At 37.7% G+C, this 19,927-nt stretch overlaps 1 protein-coding gene across 1 annotated transcript in view; it reads left to right on the top strand.

Annotated features, from left to right (window-relative positions):
* Positions 1-19,927, top strand: part of LOC140232020 (coiled-coil domain-containing protein 33-like) — a 36,996-nt gene that overhangs the window by 2,795 nt on the left and 14,274 nt on the right. The window contains exons 3-13 of the mRNA XM_072312171.1: positions 730-962; positions 1,424-1,642; positions 2,282-2,427; positions 4,612-4,772; positions 5,253-5,362; positions 9,461-9,654; positions 10,242-10,362; positions 10,980-11,115; positions 16,756-16,889; positions 18,765-18,836; positions 19,489-19,698. Of these exons, the coding sequence (XP_072168272.1) occupies positions 730-962; positions 1,424-1,642; positions 2,282-2,427; positions 4,612-4,772; positions 5,253-5,362; positions 9,461-9,654; positions 10,242-10,362; positions 10,980-11,115; positions 16,756-16,889; positions 18,765-18,836; positions 19,489-19,698 (1,736 nt within the window). The remainder of the gene's footprint in view (positions 1-729; positions 963-1,423; positions 1,643-2,281; positions 2,428-4,611; positions 4,773-5,252; positions 5,363-9,460; positions 9,655-10,241; positions 10,363-10,979; positions 11,116-16,755; positions 16,890-18,764; positions 18,837-19,488; positions 19,699-19,927) is intronic.

Here is a 19,927-nt window from a genome sequence, read left to right as displayed (position 1 = left end):
ACAATCCGTTCAAAAGTTATGAATTTTTGAAGTCTTTGTGCAGTAACTGCTGGATGAAAAGACTACTACAGTGTATGATGTCACATGCGTACAACAATATAACGAAAATATAAAGAGAATTTCATAAAATTTCATATCTTTTGAAAAAAGTACACATTCCCTTGACTCGTTACCGACATATGTTATGGGTAATATTATTCCCCCTGCCTTTGTAAAGAGGCAAGTCAAGTGCTCTTTTACTATGCGAAAAAAGTGAAAATATGTTGAATTTTCTTTACATTTTCTTTACACTGTTGTACGCATATGACATCACAAGCTGTAGTAGTCTCCTCATCCAGCGGTTCCAACACAAAACTTTAAAAGATTCATAACTTTTGCATCGATTGTCCAATTTTCCTCAAACTTTCACTGATGTGTTCTACTAATATTGCTGCATTCTCTCAATCCTCATGTTTATGAAGGTGAACTTGTCCTTTAGAATTATGGTGTATTTTGTTATAGCATTTCTACTGACTTGTCATATTCTCCTTTCTTTGTATTTATTCCATCGTATGATGACACACACAAAGGTTAGTTTCTTTTTATGAAATACATGTAATGATCATCATTATTATCAGTAGTACTACTATTTAATTACTTTTACTTCTACTACTATTATCATTATCAGTATCATTATTGTCATCATCACTGTCATCGTCGTCATCGTCATTGCAATAATTTTATTTGCAGGTTTATGCCAGGAGGAAAAGGGAAAGGAAGTTACTCTCATTGTGAAGGCCCATGACATGTCTAAGAATGCTGTGATAGGAGAGTCCACCTTCCTGGTGTATCCAAGAACATTGGGGGACTCCAGCCTTCCTGCTCCCAGCGATGAAGTGTATTCACAGTTGGGCGTACTTCTTCTTGTGAAGCAGCTGACAGAAGAATCCATAGCACTGCTTGTTGGAAAGGTCAAGTATGAGGTAAGTTTGAAGGGAAATATGTCTTCTCATTTTGGCCATTGATGGAGCTACCCTCTCACCAAATAACAATGATGATAATGATAATATATCCATTTGTGTAGCGCAGACCCTAATATTTGTCTGCACTTCAAGAGCTCCTAATAAGCTTAAACAGTGATTAACAATCAAATGGAAACCTTACCTCTGTCTCATGATTGAAATGGAATTACAAATATGAATGTTTCTCATAATTATATAATATACTTTTTCTTAAACATTTAACACCATTTACGTACTAACGGTATGTCAGAGTGCTCAGTGGTTTGACATTCACTCTTTCACTTTCACCTGTGTTCCTGTACAGTTTCTTTAGAGGAAGTCATAGTGAATGTGTAAAACCACAGATTTCTTGCCATCAATCTGATACAAGGTTGATGTTTTCAGAGCATGTTGTCAGTGATTTACCTCTTCTGCTATTTCAGGCAAGTCTTCGGCAGCAGAATGTCCCTTCTCCAGATCCGTCCACCCCTACCCCAGTACCCTCACCAAACATTGTTCCCACACCCTCTCCCGAGCCACAACCAGAGCCCGAGGTGGAGCCTCAACCTGACCCAGAGCCTGAACTAGAACTGGAACCAGAGCCAGAGTCAAAGCCCAAAGAACCCACCCCACCCCCTCCACCGCCTCCACCGGTGGTAAGTGCTGTTCATTCATATGATTTTATTTGGGGCGTTGTGGCATAGTGGATAAGACTCCCGACTCCCGATCGGAGGACCTGAGTGCGAATCCCGCCCAGTGCATACGTCCTTGGACAAGATGTTTTTACCCACTGTGTCCCACTTGACCCAGGTGTATAAATGGAACCTGGCAATGCTAGGGTAATGATAATAGCAGGGCCCTCTGGTAGAACTGTGGCAACACTGAAGAGGCTACTCTGGGTAAATAAGACCTTATTATTATATTATTATTATTATTGCCCAGATTCAAGTGGGGTTGTTGCCTCTCAAACTAACAGGCTGCTGAACCACGACTTTACATATGAAGGGGGATTATCTGGACTGATCTCTCTTTTTCTTAACTCAAAGAAAAAAGTGGAGGAATACTGGAAATATCTAAGCCAATAAATGTTCATTTTCTATTATCTTATCTCTTCCTTCTGGTTTGACATTGAAATATCGACTATGCATTTCTCTTTCTGTGTATACATTTCTCTTTCTGTGTGTTCATCTTCACTGTAGTTGAATGTTTTTTTAAACACCAATTTTAGAAACATTTTTAATGTCACTCATGCAACTACCCTGAACCCTCTCACATACATTATCACAATGCTGTGGTTGCAGGTGGAGGTACCCAAGAAGAGAGAACGGAGTGGTCCCTCTGGACTGGTAGCTCGTCCCAAGCAAGAAGAGATAGAAGTCATTGTCCACGCTGCCAGTGGACTCGCCCCTCTTCCCAACCACTCAGCACCAAGACCTTACGTTCTAGGGTGAGTAGTATGAGGCACTCAGAAGATGAGAAGAAGTGTATACTCTGCGCAGCTGTTCAGAGGCATTTCTGAATCTGATAGTGAGCGCATTATTGTAAGGGGACATCCTACAACGGTTCACCAAGTTCAATGTCATATATTAAATGGGTCAGTCAAATACCGGTTAGTGATTGGCTAAACACAGTCAGTGATGGAGGCACATTGGTTATGTTCGCCCATGGGCAGAACATTTTTGCAATGTTCTCCCATGGGAAAACATTTTCATGTAACGAATGACAAACGATACCAAACAATTGAACAATAATTTTTCACGCAATCGATAGGATAAATTTGCCTATTCCATACAATGTGAAAAAGCAGATGACTGATTATTGTAATGCGTACGAAAGTGTGATTTGAAGGACCCGCACACAGTGAATTTGGCTCTGTGCGAGCGATCGAGTACGTTGTGCTGGTGGTTGACGTTGCGAACATGGCTTGGTATTTGACTAACCCATATAACAGATGATGACTTTTATTGTTGGGAACATGTACTAAATGTTCCACCCTCAGGGTGTGAAATGCTATTTCGGGAGGCTATAAGTCCCTCAACTTCGTCTCGGGACTTATAACCTCCCTAAATAGTATTTCAAACCCTTTGGGTGGAACATTCGGTATGTTCCCTCCCCCGCCAGTCATCGTCTATATAATGTTGTATGGAAAGGAAGAAAATATGATTCCACCTGAGGTGATTTAAAGGGGCATTCCAGACAATTGTCATAAATTCACATCATGTAGTACATAAATCATCAGCTCCATGTATAGATTTGTGGAATTTATTGTTGTTCTTGAGAAGAGAAACAATCCTTTGAAAAACCTTCAAGAAATTACACTAAACAAGGATGATGACATAGGAGGCTCACATATTTCAGAAATGTAGCTGAGTAATTCCATTACAATATACCACTTGCTTACAAGCTCACCTGTGTTTAATCTATGCATGCCTTCTTCTTTTGTTCTGCTTCCTTGAGCCCCAACTCATGCATTCTTATGGTGACCCTGCCATGTCATCATCCTTGTTCATTGCAATTTGTTATAATTGTCGAAAATATTCTTATTCTTCATTCCAATAATCAGAGATTCTGAAACTCTGTCCTCATTATAACTAATTTATATGTATTAAATGTAAAAATCTGAAAATCATCTGGAGGTCTCCTTTAAGACCAAAGGACTCATCTTACAAGAGTTGCTGCGAATGCTATCTGCATAAATAAAAGCACTTCAAGCCTTGCATCCTTTCACATCAGAGCCTAAATCACAACTCGTCCCCATCCAGAAAGGATAGAAACCGTTATCAGGGCAATTAACCCCCTGAGGGCAATTACCCTCCGGCTAAATACTGGTAATAGTGATAAGGTTAGAGTAAAGATTAGGTTTAGGGTTAGAGTTTGGGTTAGGGAATTAGGTTTAGGTTCAGGATTTAGGGTTAGGGTCAGGGGAAGGGTCTGGGGTAATTGCCTAATGGGTACTTGCCCTGGACCCATAGAAACTTAACTAAAGACCTTCAAATCATCATGTCAATGCAGGGTCAGTGAACACATTTACTTGCTCCCACTTGCACAAATTAATCACATGCATATGCAGTGACCATCATTATGTTTACAATTTATTATGATTATATGCTTGAGCAGTGGACACTTTCATGTGAAAGATTTAGTTAGTGCTTGGCCAATTTCAGTAAAATTGATTTGTTTATGATAATTTGAAATTATTTCTGAACATTTTATGATATTCCTACAAAAGTTTTGCATGTTTGTTGCTTCTGTGATAGCTCAGTCTACGGCAAAATTATCAAAAATTTTCAGCATCCATATTCCATGTTTACACTACTCATGGTCTTGATGGTAGTTTTTGTGCTTGTATTTGATCCATGTAATGCATCAATTCACACTACATTTACAAATTTTGTAATTTGTGAATAATAAGACTAAGTGAATTCACTTTCAGCTTCAGTTTCTTTTGTTTTAGTTGTAGTATTTTGTCAATGTTTGTTCCTAGTGCAACATAACACTAGCTGAAATATGGTAATGCACTTTGGGATGACTTTCTGTTGGATCGAATAATACCTTTCTTTTGTTTTGTGCCTATCTTATAAATGGGAATTGTATGTCATCTTTTCATTGTTCCTGACCTTTGACCTGACAGAAAGATACACGTGCCAGGGAAGCAGAAGGCGACCCCATCCAACAAGGAATCATGGCAGAGCACTCATTCCACATTGAACTTCACCACGAGTCCTCTCTGGGAGGATGTCATCTACCCTAGAATGGGACCGATGACCGGTGACAAGCCGGAGGAGGATGCTGGTAGGTTCTTCAGAGAACTCTGGTGTTTGATAGCTCATTCTGGATTGGGTCATTTCATGTATATGTTTTATGCCTCCATCACGATCGAAGTATTCCCAGACACATTATATTTAGTCCTTTTTTTTCCGTAATTTTTCTCTGTTGAGGTTAAAAAAAAAAAGTAATGAAATTGAGGTAGGGTACAGGTAAATACCATTATGTCGTCGGCCTCATGCCAAAAGGGCCCTAACAGTGTACAAAGTCTATGGTGTTAAGGCCCTTCTGGCATGAGGCCGACGATATATCCATGTGTGTATTCATATAGGAACAAATAAATATTTGTGTGTATGTGTGTATGTTTGTATGTTAGTGTGCCTGTAAGTATGTGAGGGTGCATCTTTGAATATACACACAATTTAGTTATGCACATACTCACATACACACACGCACGAGTATGCTGTCGCTAGCACCAATGTACGGCCTTTTTTTCTTCTCATTCAGTGCTTCAATTGAAGATTGTTGACAAGCCGTCAAAGTTTGAGATGTGCAACTTTGACCTTCCAGTCTCCATCCTGCAGCCTTTCCACCAGTACCATATTGACCTGGTGCAGGTAGGCAACAACAACAACAACAAAATGAGAGTGATTTTCACACAAAATTCATCTCAAGAGTGCAATTGTCCTTGTGTTTCACAATGCAGTGAGTGGTTGTGATTTTTTTTTTTTCCCATAGAGCATCTGTGACCATTCTTATAAGCTTTTATCCCTTCCTTTGCCATGCCCCATTTTTGTATGCCATTTGCCCCCCCCCCCAAAAAAAAATGATGATCCACGCATTGTTCTGTCTGCTCCTCGTGGTTTATCCGTGCATAATCATATCAGGTTACTGTATAAGCTGTTGTTTTAGTGTACAGATATTTCCGCAAATGAAAATGTCATGGCCATTTTGCAAGATGTTGTTTTCACTAATGGACTCTGAGGCTATCGTAAGTGCACTATTACTCCAGCGCATGTTGACGTTTTTGCGTGTTGTTAGATTCACGGTCCAGCAATGATTCCCGAAATTCACAAAAATTAAATCCTTACGAAAATGACAGCTTATACAGTACCCTATGGATACCTTTTTTCTTGAAGGGATATTAATTGTATTCCATGTAAGTATTCTTGTACAAAGATTACTGGTAATTGATTTGGCTTTAGGCCAAAAGTCCAAAAGTTAAGGTCACTAAGCCAAGGTTAAAGGCCTGGGGGGTGTTTCATCAACGCTTGTCAGCGCCGACAACTGTCGGCGCTGACCAATTTCAGCAAAATCCTTGGTTTTGATTGGCTGAGATGCTCTGGTCACTGACTGTTACTATGGTGATTCAAGTTGTCAGCGCCGACAAACGTTGATGAAACACCCCCCAGAAGTTCACTTTTTGGCAATGATTCAAGAAGTAGGCACCTATGTGCAAGCAAACTTGCTGCGAGAAGGAAATAGTAAGGACATTAAAGATGTATCACAATTTCAGATTCAGATTCAGATTCAGATCGTTTATTGTCATGCACTACGGCATAAAAATCTTTGCAACAGTCTCCATTAAAAATTTCACATGTAAAGGAAAATAAATATGTGACCCGCTACAACAAAAAGGTCCTAAAGTCGCGCACTGTCGAAGTCGTGAAAATCGAGTTTGAAGTCAGAGCATTAAAATTGGTCAAAACTTACGATTTTCTGATTTTGATATATCATTGGAGTCTAACATGTCTTCTATCATCTGTCAAAATTTAGAAGCAAAATGATCAAAGGAAAGATAAAAAAATAGCGTTTTTCTGAGCCATGTTTTTTGGCGTTTCAACGAAGCAGAAACTGGTTCGAAAATTTGGATTGAGCGCCACAGATAGGTTCCGCCCCTAACAACGACCAAAGTGATCTCATTGGTCAGTGTGCTGCTTGCTGCTAACCGAAGCGTGAAGCTCGCACACTGCCCAGTCGACTGGTGCACGTGCGGGCGGGGTGCGCTATGCTCAGCCGCTTCTCACATCCTGGTCACTGATTGGTTGATGAGGAGACCGCCGACGCTGATGTGCTTGAATGAACTCTTCGGGGGTTGCTAGGGCTTACCTTCTATTGTCCAGAGGTGAAAACTGACTTGCGTGTCCCTTGATCGTGATTGCGTCGAAAGGAAGACTTTTAGGGCGCTTTTCTTGAAACAGTGCTTTTCCAGACGTCTCGACATGCTCTCTTTTAAACATCGATATCTCCGCTGCCGATTATTTTTATAAAATGTGTTATATATCAATTTAAAGCAGAAAGATTAGGGGATTATATCATGCAATTTTCAAATAATCGACCTCGCCCGACTTTAGGATCATTTTGTTGTAGCGGGTCACATAATCATGTATACATAACTGAAGGTCAAGTAACATAACACTAAACAAAGTACAGCAAGTACACGTATTGTAATAATCAAAATATTGCATTTGGTCCCTGCACATGTACATGACTTGTCTTATTACACGCAAAAAGCATGCATGGCTCGTGACCCTACCCACCCAACACTCAAAAACAATACATGCAAACCCACACCCACCCACCCACGCACACACACACACACAAGCACACACACACAGACACACCCACGCCTCATACACGCCCACATCACAAGTGTACAGCTGAACCAAAGGGCTACTATAGTAGCTCCGCGGCTGTACATACCCCTACACATATCCACACCCACAGTGTGGGGCTGCACACCCGAAACACTGACCCATATCCACCCACTGCAAAAGCATACCACATACACATACCCAAACAGACGACATTTAGACACACACTTACACACCCTATCAAAGTTCCTGTTTCCATGTCCCGAAACATGTGCGCACATATGTCTGCATCAATTGAAAGAAAATGCACAGTACACGTACATGTACAGGGATGTTATTCAAACAATACATGTCTATATACATTGATAAATGAAATAAAGAAAATACACGTACAGTTTACATAACATGTACAGTATGTACATGTACAGTATGTCCAGTAAATGTACAGTATGTCCAGTAAATCCATAACTATTGCCAAAATTGGGATATAAAGTACATTATAAACATACAAACCAGTACTTTTACATCACCAAAAAATTAACAGATTATTATACCCCTATATTCCAATATGTAAATATCATCCACTAAAAAACTAAATACATCGTACATGTATGTGTGTGTTTTTGTTTTGTGCCCGTGTGTGTGTGTGTGTGTGTGCATGATGTGTGTGAGTGTGTGTATAAAACATGCATAGGGTAGAAATACATATAACACATATACTTTCCTATATACTGATATACAGTCAAATATCCTGAGAAATCCAATCCTGTCATGTTACAACACACAAACCAAACTTATACATCACCAGAAAATGCCAAATTATTACACCCCTGTATCCAGAATACAAAACTTGTCCACTTAGGAAACTACATAGTGTACATTGTACACCGTTGTATTGTCCGGCATTTCAATAAAAACAGGGTATCTATGTATACTACATGTATATATCCTATATCCTCAAAAAAGATAATGGTACAAAACTTGGGATACATGGATAAATAGTGATATTTACATGTATGTATATGTTCATGTGTCCACAGTGGTACAGTAGAGTTCAGCACACTCATCTAAACACAGCTCCTCTACCATCAATACATAATATATGGTATGCAATACACACAATGTAGCTTCTAGCAGTGTGATACAAATAAAGAGTAACAGAACGTGTAATAATTGTATTCTCATATACCGCCTTAAATTATTCAAACCAATATTTTGTGTGTCAATAAGTATGGGGGCATCTATATGTGTGTGTGTGTGTGCATGTGTGTGTATGAAAATCTGTTATGGGTTTGTATACAACTGTACGTGTTGTGTGTATTGTATATGCTCACGTGTGTATGTCGTGTCTATATGTAAAAATACTATCACTATACAATGTTACAGAAATTGAAAAAGTAATATCATCATCCTGCTACTTTATATAAGCCTCAATTTATCTCCAAATGATTGCCGTATATTGCCAGAATAAATCCACACATGGGCGCATTACCCTTCAACTGTACGATGAAGAGTCAGACATTGTTTACATGACAGACATTATCCACCTTCACCTGATAAAATTCATGCTGCAAAGTCTATTGGTTGTTAGAGTTGATTGCAACAGGGAGTTCTTAAAGGGTGTGTACAGTTCTGGTTGAGGTTAGGATTTAGCTTTTAATGTTTTGCGAGATATTCAGAAACCACTCTATGAGATGTCAAAGAGCATGTGATTCTAAGGGGTATCAAAAGTTTATTTGATGAAAATTGGTTTTGAAATGGCTGAGATATCCCAAAACAACGTGAAACAAAGAGATCCTAAGAAAAGGCCTGACCCGTTGCCTTTTATTATCATTTTTTTTTTTTTTTTATATCTCAGCCATTTGAAAACCAATTTTCATCAAATAAATGTTGAATCCTTCTTAGAATTACATGCTCTTTCATATTTCATAAGCAGGTTTCTCATTATCTCACTTAGGAATGTTGAAAACATGAATCCCCACCTCAACCAGTACTGTACAGTCCCTTTAAGAATAGTGTCTGCCTATATTGATGAAAGCAGATTATAAATAAGTGTTTCATGCTTTCTTATTTTTGATTTACATATTTCACATTTTTCCCACTTTTTGTGATTGCATGAAGACAACTCAGTCATCGCCAAATGGACTTCATCTCTTTGCGTCTGTGTATCGCAAACTAAGCTCTCTGCCGGATCATGGCGATTTCTCTTTTTCTGGCCTGGAGGTCAGACTAGTGTCACTGGACAAGCCATTAGCTAGCCCCGTCGGATCAGTCATGGCTGTTGCCAAGATTGTACCAGACTACCAGAACTACAGGTGAGCCATGACTTAAAACTCTTCCAGCCACTTTGTATAGTTCTTTGGTTAATGAATTTTAGAGAGCTATTTAATCACTTCTAGGTGGATTGAATATGAGTGCGGTAATTTCTACACCCATACAGGGTATATTTGTTAGTTTCATGTGTATGCTGCAATATGTTGTACAAAAAAGAATATATGCTGAATTCATAGCGCTCAATTTGATTTCACAATATCGCCAAAGAAGGCAGATCATTTTACTGGAGATCCAGAAAAAGTCAATATCATGGTAATTAAAAAAAAAAAAAGAAGAAGCCTTTCTTTTTTTTCATTTCCTTGATATTGACTCTGTATACATTTGCTACAAACACTGTGCCTTTAAAGATCAATGCATTCTTACAAAATATATCATGTGATTTCAAGTCTATCACAAAGGAGATGCAAGTATCAGTGATGATTTAGAAATGTGCATTCGTCATCCGCCACATTTCAAAATAGGTGCTGTAGGATATCAACCATGGACAGATTTGTCCGTGGTTTCCGTAGACCCTTGAAGGAATTTAGACCGTTGACCTTTCCATCTGGGCGTGGCCCTCTTTTCTCAGGGATGCATTCAGAGACCACACTGAGATGCTCAGTCTCCAGCCTGTAGCGGTAGAGTGCCCGGTTCCCCATATCTCCTCCTTTCTGACGTCAAAAAGGGGAAAACATCAGGGCTATGCACAGGTGAGAGAACAGGATATATCTTCAAACATATATGTTTCATCTCTTGTATATAGTATAGTTTGGGGGGGGGGTTTCACACACTTCACATAAGGATCTGGGAGAAAACTCAGTGAAATGGGCAGCTAAGTGCTAGCCTGAAATGGACAACAAATTTTGACCCCCTTGTGGTTCACCTTTAAAACCCAATGGATGTAAGCAGATAGGATTAAACAGCCCAGTATGATGTCATTACACAGAAAAAGGACATGTTTAGGTGTGATTTTTTTTTAATGAGAGTGTGAAACATTTCAATTCAATTTATTTCACAAACCATTCACATGTAACACAAACCCCTTGTGGGGACAAGTACAATGTTTTGTATGATTACAAATAATTGAACTAGGTTGATGTTTAATGACATGCACTGAGAAATCCATGCATGATTAGTCTCAAGCAAAGGGAAATATGAATATTAGAATGAGCAACTACTAGATTCATGGATAGATGCAACTTCCCTCTAAGATTGTATAAGGATCATAAAGGAGTCATTCATATTGATGTTTTGATGAGATTTGTCAAAGCTTTGAGAAACAGAGATTTGCATCATGTGACCATCTTCCACTGAACGCCTTCCACAGCTCTGGTTGTCAGACGCTTCAGATAGCATCCATCCGTCTTGGAATCATTCGTTTGTCTTCAGCGACACGAGGGAGGTGGCGTCCATGTTTGTCAGCACTGCTGCAGTTGTCATAGAACTGTATGACACAAATTCTGGTGAGTGGACACAGAGAGAGAGAGAGAAGGATGTTGATTTGGGGAAAAGATAGGACAGATGATGTTTAGAAATGAGTATATTGGAATAAATATTATTTGGTAATAGAACATAAAAGATGTAGATAATGGATAGGGATGTATGGGAATTGATGATATGTAAATCATATGTGGTGAAGATATGTGGAAGTGGATTGCAAACTTGTGCAGAGATGGCTGGATAATAAGTATTCAGTATAAACAAGTGTCCACTTTTGTCCATGGTGTAGTTTAAAGGAGAGGAATAACTGGGGAAGGAATGTAAAGATTGTATTAAAAATTTGAATTTGAAGAAATGGCCAATATCATTCTCTTTTAATCATTTCTAAAAATGTGTGTTTAATAATATCTATCTATCTATCTATCTATATTGTCCTCATTGCATTGGTTACCTGTTGAATCTCGCATTGTATTTAAACTATTACTATTTGTTTTTTATTGCATACATGGATCTGCCCCAGAGTACAATGTTGATTTACTGACATTTTATAATCCTTCCAGATGTTTAAGGTCATCTGATTGTAGATTGCTTGTTGTTCCAAAAACGAAGAAATCATGGGGGGATCGGTCGTTTGCACGTGCTGGACCTTACCTATTAGTGGAGCGGCATAGCCGAAAAATTGTGCATTTTGTGATAAAAGCACCAAATTTCGTACACAGGTTGACAATCACGTTCAGATCAAATTTAGATATTGGGCCATCGTAAATAGCGCCCTCAACGTCCGTGGCAGCCATTTTTCAAAATGGCTGCCATAAATGCCATGTTTTCGTAAAATTTACTAATTTTAGGAGAGAAAAGTCAATAAGATTTGGGTTACAAATGGGAAATTACATTCAAAATAAATCTAGATATCGGGCCATCGGAAATAGCGCCCTCAACGGCAATGGCAGCCATATTTTCAAAATGGCCGCCATAAATGCCATTTCTTCAAAATATTTGCTAACTTCAGAAGGGAAAGCCAGTAAGATTTTGCAAACAAGTGGGAAATTACATTCAAAATGAATCTAAATATTTGGTCATTGTGAATTGCGCCCTCAACGGCCATGACAGCCATTTTTCAAAATGGCTGTCTAATGTGCCACTTCTTCGATGATTTTGCAAATTTCAGAAGGGAAAAGTTAATAACATTTTTCCCATAAATGTTAATTTCATTCAAAATGAATCTAGATATTAGGCCATCGGAAATTGCGCCCTCAACGGCCATGATAGCCTCTTTTTCAAAATGGCTGCCACAAATGCCATTTTTTGTTAAAAAATGCAAATTTCAGAAGGGAAAGCCAATGGTCTTTTTTTAAAACAAGCTGGAAATTACATCCAAAATAAATCCAGATATTTGGCAATTGAAAATTGCGCTCTCAATGGCTACGGCAGCCATTTTTTTTTTTCAAATGGGCACCATATTTGCCATTTTTTTTTCAAATGGGCACCATATTTGCCATTTTTTCATTAAAAACAAATGCTTATTTCAAAAGGAAAAAATGAAAAAAAAAATGAAATTTTGGTTATAAATGGGAAATGATATTTAAAATAAATATCGATATTGGGCCATCGGAAATTGTGCCCTCCACGGTCATGACAGCCATTTTTCAAAATGGCTGCCATAAATGCTATATTTTTGAAAAGATTTACTAAAATCAGAAGGGAAAGTAAACGAGATTTTGCAATCAGGTGGGAAAGTACATTCAAAAGTAAATTTATTGGGCCATTGCAAATTGCCCCCTCAATGGCCATTTCAGCCATTTTTCAAAATGACCCCCATGAATGTCTTTTTTCTTTCCACAAAGGTGGAAAATTACATTCAAACTGAATTTGATAATAGGCCATCCAAAAGTGCACCCTCAACAGCCATAGCAGCCAAGTTTTAAAACAGCTGCCAAGGATGCCCCCCCCCCCCCTTGTTTTGCTTTGTTTTTTGCAAAAAGAAATTGCTGATGTCAGAAGGAAAAGTCAATAAGACTTTGCAAACAAGTTGAAAATTATGCTCAAGAAATTAATCTAAGTGTAAAGTCTTCTTAGAAGGCGCCCTCAAGGGCCATGCTGACCGCCATGGATGTCTGCTTCTTTCTTTTTTCTTTTCTTTTCTGGAAAGATTTGCTAATTTCAGAGAGAAAACCAGTGAAATTTGTACATACCTTTATGTTTAAAATCATATTCAAAAGAAAATAATATATGAGATCATTACAAATGGCACCATCAAGGTCCATGGCAGCCATTTTCTAAATGGCCACTATAGATGCTATTTATTTCTTGAAAATATGATAATGCCACAAGAAGACAATATAATTTCTTGTGCAAATTGACAAAAGACATTCAAATAAATTCAAGTTTGAATTTGAAGTTAAATTTAAAATGAAGATATTGAGCCACCATTTAAACATCGTCCCAACGGCTATGGCAGCTCTTTGGCAAAATGGCTTCCACACACTTCTTATTTTTATTTGCTTATTCCAGAAGGAGAAAGCAATAGAATACTGCTAAACAGCCATTGTATCTAATGCAATCTGGTGTTCAAAGAAATGTAAATTAAAAAAAAAAAAGGTTTCATTGATGGGTTAGTTCTAAATTCATGTTTTCAGTTTAGTCCTAATTGCAGTATTTCGTGTGTGGCGGCTAACAATATGGATATCAAAGGTATATGTTTTATGGAAACATAGCAAGTAGATTAACTTTTTTTCGTGAAATGAAAGGCCATTTTTTTCGTATCTGTTTTAAGAATATTTAGGCAGTTACATTTTAGAATAGATACACGTCATATATCCCATATATTCAATGAAATGGTGTTACTGTCAAAGTTAACACATGGCGCCATTATCCCTGGATATTCATATTACGCTTTTTCGGAAATCTTTTATGTTTGCCACCTAAAATATGCATTCATCATTGGTGAGATATAATTGTTAAGCATTTGCCTTGTTTATTTCAAATGTTCCTCAAATGATTTCCGTAACACCATATTTCAGATTATATAATGTCTCTGTGAGTATTCTACTGTCCTCTCCTTCTGAATTAAAGCAAATTTTCAAGACAAAAAAAAAAGAAGTGCGTATTGTAGCCATTTTGACAAATAGCTGAAATAGCCATTGAGAACACAGTTTATGATGGTCCAATGTCCAAACTTCTTTATATGTATTGTCAACTTCCGCCAAAAAAAAAAAAAAATGTTTACTGTCTTCTTCCGGCATTAGGACATCTTCATTAAAGAAGAATGGCATCTATGACAGCCATTTTGGAAAATGACTGCAATTACCGTTATAAGCATTTTTTTTTCTTCTTCAAAATTTGCGAAGGAACAATTTCTAGAGTTAATGCAATCTAGATATATTGTTTGATTTTAAACATGATTTTCAATTTATGTACACATTTGTTGACTTTTCTTTCTGAAATTACCATTTTTAAAACAAAATGATTATGACTATGGCAGCCATTTTGGCATATGGCGGCCATGGCCGTTGAGGGCAGTATTATAATAATCTAATACAAATATTTATTTCAAACATAATTTTCAAATTGTGTGCGAAATCTTATTGACTTTTCCTTTTGTGAAATCAGGAAATAAAAGAAAATGGAATCCATTGTGGCCATTTTGAAAATGGCTGCAATGGTCATTGAGGGCGCTATTTACATTAATGTAATACATAGGCGCAAGATATATTTCAAACGAAATTTTTGAATTGAGTGCAAAATTTCACTGTCTTTTCCTTCTGGAATTAGTAAATTCGGAGAAAAAGGTGGTATTTATGGCGCTGAGGGCGCAATTTGCGATGGCCCAACATCTGAATATATTTTGAATTTTATTTTCAACTCGTTTGCAAAATCTTGTTGATTTTCCCTTCTGAAATTTGTTGGTTTGGTTTGGTTTGGTTTTATTTTCCGTCATAAAAAGCATACAAATGAAATATCTTTACAAATATACAGAGTTTACAGAAATGCAATGTTATACAAACTATACAAACAAGAGAAAATTAATATCATTAAACGGTACGAGTATGAGTTTACAGACAGCGAACCGAAACAATAATAACAGAGACAAAGTGATAGATGAGATAGTGGAAAACGGCTGGAAAACCCATATTCAGCGACACTGTTATAGAGTCACTGGTCTTCCATGGGGACCAGAAGAAGAAGAAGAAAAAGAAGAAGAAGAAAAAAAAATATATAGAAAAAAAAAGTGGGGGGAAAGAAGGTAATATCGTCTTGTAATAACCATAATGATATTCAATATCATCTTCTCATTCAAATTAAAAATCGATATACAAATCAAAATAATCATTAATTATACATACTTCATACATGACAAAATCTTTGAATTGTTCATAAAATAGACACCACTGAGTCTTATTCAGTCTAATTGTTTAACAATAATCGCTTAAATGTTACAATTGTTGGGCAGTTACGAATACAAATGGGAAGACTATTATGCAACTTTATACCTCTATAAAAGAATGTGCGTTTACAACTATTTGTTCGAGGTTTTGGTAAAGGAAGATTGTTGTATCGAAAATGATAGGGTTTTTCAACATATGATATATTTTTTTGCACATTTGTACATTTTTATTAAAAAATGGCATTTATGGCGGCCATTTTGAAAAATGGCTGCTATGGCCGTTTAGGGCGCTATTTTCGATGGCCCAATATCTTAAATTATTTTACATTTTATTTTTCACTTGTTTGCAAAATCTTACTGATTTTCCTTTCTGAACTTTGTAATTTTTTTGCGAAAAATGGCATTTATGGCGGCCATTTTGAAAAATGTCTGCCATGACCGTTGAGGGCGTAATTTACGGTGGCCCAATATCTAAACTTATTTTGAATGTTATTTCCCACTCGTTTGCAAAATCTTATTGATTTTCCCTTTTGAAATTTGTAAATTTTTACGAAAAATGGCATTTATGGCGGCCATTTTAAAAAATGGCTGCCATGGCCGTTGAGGGCGCTATTTTCGATGGCCCAATATCTGAATTTATTTCTAATGTAATTGTCAACATTTGTGCGAAATTTGGTGCTTTTATCATAAAATGCACAATTCCTCTAATTTTTCAAGCTATGCCGCTCCACTATATGGAATCAGTTGCCTCAAGCTATCCGTCACATTTCGAATGTTGACTCCTTTAAAGTTGCCCTCAAGACTCATTTGTTCATGACCGTTTTCCAGTAGAATTGTATATTATGATGTATATTTTTCATTATCATTATTGTGTCATTCATTTTCATGTGCATGTTTGTGTAAGGATTTTTGTATTTCATGACTTACTTCTTCTACTGCTCCTTGAGCGCGTTAACTATGTGGAACTGGCGCATTATAAGTACCCTGTATTATTATTATTATTATTATCATATATATATATTCCCTTATAGAAATGAAATGTGATGGCATAACCAGTGCAAATTTTGTTTGTTTTGATATGTTACCATATATTTCCTTTTTCATTGTAGACCTAAATTATTGCTTTGCCACCAAACCTGTATTCATTCATAGGCAAATTGTACTGATTTTTTTTTTTCACATTTACTACACTGTACTTATGCCAATAAAGCCAGTTTTTATATCCATCATATGCCATAATTGAGGTTTATTCTTATCTCTCTCTCTTTCCCCCGTGTAGCCTTTGATGGTAAAGCCTGGTCCCCACACCATCCACTCGGCTTTGCTGTGGTGTTGCTGGACAACAGAGTGTACAATGCCCTGACGGATGAGAGAGGCAGAAATGGTGTGAGGGTCATCCACTTACCCATACAGGTGAGAGAATGAAGACCAGTTGTGTGTGGGTTATTGGGACTTGTATAAATTCTTTAATAGTTCAATTACAAGTAGGTCATCTTATGATCTGAAGGTCTGACATAGACTCCTGAAATATTCAGATAGAGTGGAGGTACCATATACCAAAAAGTATTTTTGCAAAGATTTGCTTTGATTAACCCGTTGAAGATGAGTCCCGAGTATACTCGGGCAGGTGTCTACATGAAATGTGTGTTGTAGCAAAATCAGCCCATCCTCAACAGGTTTGGGGGGGGGGTGGAGAGAAATGATGAGACATTGAATAAAGTAATTACAGGCAAGATTTAACAAGATTTTTTTCCAGTCTCATATGTCAATATTTTCCTTGACTGATAATGAAAATTTGTTTCTCTTTAATATATTTTGTAACCGACTGAGAATTAACCTTAATGTGTTGTAGTTTGTGCAATCAACAATTCAAAAATGAGTATTTGATACTCTTGTGTAAAATACTATTAGTGGGGCAAATCTATATTGTGGCTGTACAGAAGATTGCAGTTCAGTATTGTATGAAAAGAGAATGTGATGACAATACCTTTGGCAACATAAATATATAATATTGGATGCACTTGAGTGGTATATCAGATATATTGCATTCATCAACATGAATATTGCACAAGTCGAAGACGAGTGCAGTATTCATGTTGATGAATGCAATATATCTGATATACCACTCAAGTGCATCCAATATCATTATTATTATACATACTAACCACTTTGCAACTGATTGACAAATTGCCCTACATCGACGTACATTGTAAATAAGCACTGAATTGATCAGTGTTTTAGTAGTTTTTATCATGGCTACTACTAAAACACTGATCAATTCAGTGCTTATTTACGTCGATGTAGGGCAATTTGTCAATCAGTTGCCATGAAAACATCTCGACGGAAGAATTTCATGAATTTGAATACAAACCACTTTCCACGACAATACCACATTAAATTTCCCCCAAAAAAAATGAAAAAGGGTTTTACTCACCATTATCCAATAGACGGTTCTAACGTTAGACAACTGCCTGATTCAACATGAAAGTGATCAAAATGTCCACGGCACTTCCTTCTCTGTCAAATATGCTCTAAAAACATCTAGAGCACTTTTTGTTGTCTTTCGTATGTTCAGAATGTTTTCAAATTCGTCAGAGTCTAGAGTCGCGAACCTTTTTGTGGAGGCCGCCATTGTTGTTTACAAAATCTAACCTTTCAACTTGTATACGGACGTACAGTACAGTACAGTGCAGAGCATATCAGCGAGCGACTGCCGCAGACAGCACAGACGATTTACGTGTACTCCTATGGCATTTCTCAACCTCATCGCGCATTTCTCAACCTCATCGCGCATTTCTAACCTCATCGTGCAATGCCACTGCACTTTGCTTTCTTTGCAAGCGATACTGCGCATGCGTATAAAGAAACATTTGAGTGCGTTATTGACAGCAGAGTACAATATTGGAAATGATATTGTACTCTTTTTCTCCATTGATACGGGTAATGTAAAATGCGTAGGATAGGTATTATGCTAACAATATTGCATGTCATTAAGCAAACCCCTTGCAGGAATATTGATACATGGTTTTATTGTATCGAAAAAGTGGCTTGTATGTATAATAACATATCATACTGGACAATTATACGACACAAATGCTGACATGCACACACAATGACAATGTAGTATGCAAGACAGTCCTCAAGTCATGTTTAATTGCAGAATAGTGGCAAAGGAATTCTGGACAGATGAGCTCAATTGTCTGTTGGATTTTGTAATGTTTCATAATGCTGAACTGCTTTTCTTGAATACGAAATATTGCCATGTTCTCTACTTCCCCCCTTTCACAGGCCTCTAGGCTCCCGTGTCATTCCAAGCAGACTCCAACTCTCTCCCTGGTGCTCAGGCTTCTTACAGCTAAGGTAAGCTAGGAAGTAAGAAGTATGAGAGCAAATAGCACACACACTTAATACACACAACCACCTAGACACAGACAACACATACACCCAAAGCACACTTACTCTATAAGCTGTCATTTGCATGTACAGATATTTTTGCCACTGAGGAGGTTGCAGACTTTTTCTAGAGGCTATGTTATCGCGAAGTGACACCAAGGCTATCATAAGTGCACTATTACCCTAGTGTCTGGGGACATTCAGTGTGCGCATTGCTAGATTTGTGGTCCAACATTTATTCACAAAATTTGAACAAATTGAATCCTCACAAAAATACTGGCTTATACAGTACGTGCTATATGGTATCTGGAACAAATTCTGCTGTATGCTGTAGGGGAATGAATAGTGATGATATAATTGAATGAATGAAGAAATATATACAGTATGCAGGGGTAGAGAAATGTGAATATGAAAAGTTGCGCATGATTGAATTAGCATGTGCTTTGCTACATTAATTTACAGTGTAGTGTAATCCTCTCTATTGCACATGAGGTCCTCTTCATGTTTTTGATAGTTTTGATAAGAAAACAATAAGTTTTACCTGTACGTATCATCAGCTTTGTGACTATGTTACAATATAAAATGCTGTCAAACATTTTCTTGGTCTCCAAATCATCAGGTCCCAGACTCTCAGGCAACAGTGTCCCACCTGGAGAACCTGCCCACACTGGATGGGTTTGTGTCACCGGAGCCAGAACTTCCGGCCCTACCCCCAGTGGTGCCCACTGAGGAGGGTTTGAAGCGAGGGCCTTCCCCTACAACACCACCAACCACTCCGCCGCCCATACCTCTCCATGCTCCAGTCATTCCTACTGCAAGGAGGATACAGGTAAGTGATGTGATTCTTTTATTGATGTGTCAGAGGGGTTGGGCAATTATCCCAATTATGTTGGTTGATAAGCATGTGCGCGCCTGTAAAAATGGCTGCGACTGGCTGGAATGCTCCCCAGGGAGTGGAGAATGAGCACTGTTAGTGCTGGTTGATAATGTATCCAGTGACTGGGGTAATAATAGTCTGTAAAGCGCATTGAAACCCTGAAGTGTGTGAAATGCGCTAT

The sequence above is a fragment of the Diadema setosum genome, chromosome 8 (genome assembly GCF_964275005.1).
Source record: "Diadema setosum chromosome 8, eeDiaSeto1, whole genome shotgun sequence".
In the NCBI taxonomy this organism is placed as follows: Eukaryota; Metazoa; Echinodermata; class Echinoidea; order Diadematoida; family Diadematidae; genus Diadema; species Diadema setosum.
Note: the sequence above shows the minus strand (reverse complement) of the source record. Positions and strands in the feature narration are given on the sequence as shown.